Below are 6,592 nucleotides of genomic sequence, written 5' to 3' on the forward strand. Positions count from 1 at the left end.
CTCTATATCCATAAAAATCATAAAACTTCGTAAATTTCGGCTTTAACAATCTTTATTTAAATTTAAATGAATCGATTAAAAATTATACGATTAAAACGAATCAATAAAGGTGATTCGTTTAAACAAACTAGCGCACACTCGTTAATATCGAATCGCAAAAACCGAACTTAGAAAATAGGAAACTTAGAAAGAGACTCCGTAATTACTTAATAGGAATACTTTTTTAAATATTTGTATTCACAGGACTGTAAAAAACAGTTGTTAATGTAGTATATTAAAATTTCTGCATTGAGATTCTAAAGAAGATGGATCAGTGTATTTTTTTTTTGTTACTACAAAATATGTATTAAGAAAGTTCTGCTAACGTTTATAGAATTGACACCAGGCTACTCTTCCAGGCTTAAACAAAGAAATACACAAACCCACCTTCTCTAGAATCACAAATGCAGAACTAATTTTTTCCGGATTGAATTATGGCACCTGCAATAGTAACAAACTCTTTAAGTAGAATAACAAAGAGTATTTTTTGGCTAGAATATCTTTTCTTTGATAACTCTACTGCACTTGACTTCAGTTATTTGAATTCTACAACTGATTATCATTAAAAACTTACCTTTGTTGAAACACCCTCTAAGACTCTTAAATACCTATATGTGTAGACAAAAAAATAAGTGTGTCTGTTGAAGAAGGCAAAAAAGTTTTTTAAAAATCTTTTTGTAAAACGAGATTATTTTAAATTAATAATGATCTCGGAGTCTTATGTAAGCCGTTAAGTTGCGTAACTGCGCTGCACATTTATGAAAGAGAAAGTTTTGAAGCGTGTTCTTTAAAATCGAACTAATCGATTTAAAGTGCAATATGCACCTTATAACGATTAGAAATATCTTAAATTTTTTTCCGTAAGGTAAAGCCGCACTTTACAGAGCTAGTTTAGGAATCAATATAAGTATTGATAACTTTTAAAAAAAAAATTAATTACGGTCTTTAATGCATTGACCAGTGCGCTTAGCTGCGTGCGCTAACAAACTTTTATATAGTACAAAAGATTTAACGAAGTATTAATATTTACAAACAAGGTTTAAGTTTTTCTTGAGATGTATGCGTAAATGCGTGCGTTCAGTTACGGACTTTTTTGAAACCTCGTGCAAGTTGTTAATTTGTAAGTATTCATTTGTTTACAATTTAGTTGGTAATGAGCTCATTCGTTTTTTTTTTTTTTTTGACGTGCTCGCATTTTTTCAATCGCATTAAAAGAATATTGTACTGAAAGAAATTCAGTTTTTACTCAACTGCGCTGTGACGGTAAATACAAGGTATCAGTGTTATCATATTCTCTTTTCGTAGTTTATACATAAAAAATGTGAGGAATTGAAAGCTTCTTAATATAAAATCAAAAAACTAAAATGCTACTTCTGTTCACAATCTGTTTTTAGTACATTTAATCAAAATTTGGGTTTTTTTTTGCTGAACTTTGAGTTCTTTATAAATTTTATAATTGATTTAAACTGCTGATACATATTTAAAATTTTTTCTTAATAGCAAGTTATTGCTTTTAATACACAGTCAACACAAAGATCAAAACTCTATTTGCATTAACTTTTAAAACGGGTTTAAAATGTTTTCTGAATTAGCCTAACGATGTTCTTTTATTTAATTGTCCATTTTTTTTTTTTTTTTAGATTTTCACGCTTGATTTAGCCAAAAAAATTCATAAAATGTGAGAATTTGTTTGACGTATTTTAAAATGAATGCAAAAGGGGTTTTGATCTTAGCGTCTACCTAAAGTTCACCGCAGAATAAGTACATTAAGGTCCGGAACTTGTTTAAGGTGATTTAAATGGGAATGTAATTCATATGGGAAACAAGCTGCCATAATATTTTACACATTTTTTTAAGGAATATAATTTTCAATTTAGTATTCATAACTATTTTTAACTTTTATGAATTGTAGATCATAAATATACTTGTGCTTTACAATCTTAGCAAAATGTCAAATGCGAAGAAGGCCATTACTGCTCAACAGAAATCGTCGCCTGCGATCCGCGATGAAAACTGGAAATGTTTGCAAAAGTCCATTAACTTACTATTTAACAACGATAAAAAGCAAGAAGGACTAAAACTTGATGTGCTCAATGATAAAGTTCGCAATATCCTTAAATTGGAGCAGCCCCAACTTATATTGGAGCACTATAAAAACTTTATTCTTCAGACAGGTGACAAAAGAATCCTTTCGTTCTAGTGATCTTTCCGCCGAATAATTTTGTCTAAATATAGTTTTCCTAATTACGCTGAAAATTGTGCAGCTTATTGGATTTTAGCAAGATTGATTTTTACAAGGTTGATTTTAGCAAGGTTGATTTTCTACAGTTCATTTACTAATAGTTAAATATGTAATTTAGGAATGATCATCCTTCGGTTTTCAATAAAAGATAAAAAGGAGAAAGGAAAGAGTCTTCTTGACCGTTTATCTGATGCCTGGGATCAATTCTATTCAACGGCCCTCCCTGAAATTATGGCCATTTTTCTTCCGATGGCAGAAAGCGTTAATGAAATTAGACAATTAACATTACTCGGTTTCCGAGATTCTGTTTTACTGAAAACAAAAATAGAGGAAGTACTGGAAAACGGTCAAAGTATTTCTCCTCATTTAAAACAAATGTTGCTTATGTTGGCCAGTGTTCATGAGTCTAAACCTCCTAGCGAAAATTATATGCGTTTAGAAACACTTATAGTGAAAGTCATTCGCCCATACCTAGGTGTGAAGGGCTATTATCCTTCGTTCGACGATGAGAAAATTAAAGTCGATTCAAATGGTCGTTCTTCTGCTCGCATGTCTCCCCGTAAATCGAAAGAGGTGTCAAAGATTCAACAATCAATAGATGAAGCTAACAATAATAAAGATATTTCATCGTTAAATCGAGAAATCGGTAATGTTTTTATTACTCCGAGTGACTCTTCATCAGCAAGCAGTGATATGTCCGAATATATAGCTGAGAGAAACCAAAGATGGCAAAAGAGAGAAGAGATGCTGGTATCTGAATCTGTTTTATAATATATTTTTTCTTTCTATTGTTTGGATCATTTTAAAAAACCTGAATTTCGAAAGGAAGTTACAGGCAGTAATTTCAGTTTTTAAAGTTGTTTTTAAGTCCAGACATCGATTTGCATCGATGTCCTACCGCGCGTCAAAATTCGATCGTTGAAAAAAAAAAACGAAAAAAAAAACAAAAAAAAAACTTGAAGCATATTTCATAAGCGAAATCGTGAGTTTCACGGTAATGGCGATGGAGCGTCAATTTAAATGTGCTGTCGAAGCGTGCTTGGCTTTAAATAAACGTTTCTTTTAAAGTCATCGAATATCATCAACTGTGTTAGGTATAGGTATAATGTTTGCTAAATCCGAACTATCCGACAGAAGAAAAATGCAACTAGTTAGCATCCTATAAGACAGATGAATCAAATTTTATTAAGTAAATTTAAGCATCGGCGTTTGAGAGCAGGTAACATAAGATGTGCGTGTATGGCAATTTTTTTTCTGGAATCCTATAGCTATCTAATAAACTTTAATTCGATTCACTTCAAATGTATAGAAGTTCGTACTATGTTCGTTACCATTCGTTGAACGCCGAAAAATTATAAAAAATTTATCCAATAAATTTTGTTAAGTTTAACCAGTGCCCTTAAAAAAAAATTTAACTTAAAAACTAATACAAAATGTTTTTAGCCAATTTTGAAGTTATTCTGCTCTTATTTAAACATTTAAACATAAGAATAAATGCGTTTAAAACAGCATTTATTTAAAACAGTTTTTTTGGTGTGACTAATTAGATGTGCATACGTAAATTTGTCATTAATCAAAAATAAGTTAAATGGATTTTATAGCGCTATTTACGCAATATATTTTAAAGATTGAAACAAAATTACAAGAACTATATGATGTTTTTAAAATATTTTAACTGTATATCAAAACGGAATATTATTTACTGGAGACTTTCTCATTTACTCCTACGTCATTCCTTAAACCGATTACAAAATTCTTTAACTTTTCATCAGTGAAATGTCGTCGTAACTTATATCCAGTGATACGATAATTCTCGTGGAATAATACCCTGCTTTTCATATTTTTATCAAAAGATATCTCTATCAAAGTGATTTCAATAAGTTTATCAGCGATGTATTTGTCAAATATTTGACTGTAACTTATGCTCTAAATCTAATAATGACAAATTTGTAATTAGCTTAAATCTTATTTTATACAACGGTATAACATTATGTTGACTAAAATATTTGAATACTTAAGTTTGTCCATTCAAGTTACTAAAATTGCAGAGAATTAGAAATATTTAAAAATTTGCACATAAAAAAGATTGGAGATTCACATGAAAAACTATAAAGCTTTAAAACTATAAAATAATCCAAAATATATAAATAAATATATTTATATGAATCTATTTAAACTATCTTGTAATTAAAGATAACTTGGATTTAAGCTGTATAATTAACTCATGTGAACATGAAGCACCTCTCTACTATCTTAATCTTTGATGACACCTCTCCAAACTTATTTTAAAGAAATACCTAGTGATAACTTTGCAGAAATCTTAGTAATTTTGCGACCGTTGAAACTCTGTGCTTTTAATAAATAAAATATAATTATGAGATTTGATATAACTTCAAAAGAATCATCATCAACTTTTAATTTCATTAACAAAGCTTATAATTAAATGTAGACAAATTTTTGTGTTTGTTGTAGTTTAAATCAAATTTATATAAATGAATTAAATAGATTAAGGAAACTGTTTCATTAATCATTTGCCAATTCAAAAGTTAGAAACGTTTATTACCATGACGATGTGTACATTTGTCTACTCTAACTTAAGGATCAAAAGTGTTGTTCGGGTGTGGTTCGTGTATGGTTTGGGTGTGGTTTGTGTAACGGTAGACTCCTAGACTTCTAACACTTTAGACCTACCTAAAACTTCACAACAAAATCTCAATACAATTACTAACGATACGATGATGTCTTAATCAAAATGTAAATGATAACGATACTAACAAATAGTCATTCTCGTTTCGCTTAATAAATACTCTCAAATATTTAACTCAAGTATATTCTTTTGATATTTACATATACACATGGCCGCCGAGAAGGGGGGGGGGGGGGGCTATGGATATACAGATGATAATATGCAATCAAAGGTCACTCAAAAATATTCTCTTACCACCTTTGGATTCAAAACCAAAGTGTCTATTTTAAAGCTATTCTCCTTTCGAGATCTTCTATTTCTTTTTGAAAACATCCATTTCCTTTTTTTTCTTTATCTCTTCTTTCAGGATCTCTTTTTAAGGATCTTCTTCTATTCATTCTCTTAAAGTTTTTCCCTAAAAAAAATTCTCTAGATTTTCTCATAAAAAACTTTCCCATAAAAATTTTTTTTTTAATTTTCTCAACAGTTTTTTCGATTTTTTTTTTTTAATTTTCAAACCATTTTTTCGATAATTTTCTTTTTTTTTGATTTTCTCAACCGTTCTTTTTCTATGTATCTGCTGATATTTCTTAAATTAAGTTTTGTTCTAGTTTAGGCAATTGATTTTATCTTTAAGTTCGTTTGGTGCTTTTGTTTCGGCCACTTAATTGTGGTTCTCTAAAACAGGTTTTACCGATTATCTTTTGATTAGCGCTTGTTTCTGGTCTCGACTTGTTTGTAAAAATCTTAAAATAGTTACAAGTGTCGCCAACTTTACTATTAAAATATTATCATATTACTGGTGTAAAAGACTTTTAAATCTTAATGGTTTGGTTGATTTGTTTTTCATACAATTGTACATGTGTGTCCACATGGTGTTTCGGTTGCCTTACACTTTAATTTGATCGATTATGTTTCGCTGAGTAAAGATTAAAGATTATATTTGTAATTTCTTTCTTTTTCCCTCCTCAGAATGTTGAGGTATGAGAACACCACGATACAAAGATAAAATTTGTATATGAGGTTTTTAATTAGCATCTTCTAAAGTTACGCTATAAAATGTTACTGAATGAGTCGATTTTGGACGGGTACATGATTTACTACACCTAATAAAGTCTTGAAATAAGTCTTTTTGCCACTAGTCACAGGATACTCGAGGTGTACGGGTTAAATAAGCGGGCAAGTGCGGGCATTATTGCCCGTTAAATGCCCCTAATAAATAATCTAATATACAAGTACTTATATATGCCTGTACATTTTTACAGGCATATAAAAGTATCCCTAAAAAAGCTACTACTCATAAAAGCCTGTTCCTTTTATTAGAAACTTTTAAGATACCCGTATATGCTCGTTAAAAGACTACATAAAATGATAAGATATTTCAGTTGTTATTCAAAATAAATACATTTATAAACACAAACAAACGCACGTATATACACAAGCATATAATTATTTTATCAGAATTGGTAAATGAGGACAAAGTAGTTGAATAAATCAAAAACTTCAATAAGCTCAAAAAATTCCTTAATTTATAGTCACAATGGGAAGAGTATTTCTGAACTCTGAACTTCATAATTTTACTAAAAATTGAGAGTTTCTGACTGCACAGAGTAAGGGAAGGGAGG

The 6,592-nt window shown here is 29.9% G+C and overlaps 1 protein-coding gene across 3 annotated transcripts; it reads left to right on the forward strand.

The window, feature by feature from the left end:
• The first annotated feature begins 1,000 nt into the window (after positions 1–1,000).
• Positions 1,001–3,067, forward strand: LOC145194406 (proline-rich protein 5-like). Of its 3 annotated transcripts, XM_090079955.1 has the most exons (4): positions 1,195–1,313; positions 1,680–1,828; positions 1,984–2,213; positions 2,400–3,067. In XM_090079955.1, the coding sequence occupies exons 3-4, from the start codon at positions 1,988–1,990 to the stop codon at positions 3,050–3,052; spliced, it is 879 nt and encodes a 292-aa protein (XP_089936081.1). In that variant the 5' UTR covers positions 1,195–1,313; positions 1,680–1,828; positions 1,984–1,987; the 3' UTR covers positions 3,053–3,067. The 3 variants fall into 3 exon arrangements, with proteins under 3 accessions (XP_089936079.1, XP_089936080.1, XP_089936081.1); XM_090079953.1 differs by lacking the exons at positions 1,195–1,313; positions 1,680–1,828 and adding an exon at positions 1,001–1,159; XM_090079954.1 differs by lacking the exon at positions 1,680–1,828 and having other exon boundaries at positions 1,168–1,313.
• Positions 3,068–6,592: the final 3,525 nt, after the last annotated feature.

Source organism: Hydra viridissima, unplaced genomic scaffold (assembly GCF_058129835.1).
Source record: "Hydra viridissima isolate aposymbiotic clone 2 unplaced genomic scaffold, HvirCarnegie_v1 scaffold_2, whole genome shotgun sequence".
In the NCBI taxonomy this organism is placed as follows: Eukaryota; Metazoa; Cnidaria; class Hydrozoa; order Anthoathecata; family Hydridae; genus Hydra; species Hydra viridissima.

Coding starts and splice junctions, on each gene's coding strand:
- LOC145194406 (XM_090079953.1), top strand. CDS start 1,988: ATGTCAAATGCGAAGAAGGCCATTACTGCTCAACAGAAATCGTCGCCT. Junction 2,214..2,399: donor AAACTTTATTCTTCAGACAG/GTGACAAAAGAA, acceptor TATGTAATTTAG/GAATGATCATCCTTCGGTTT.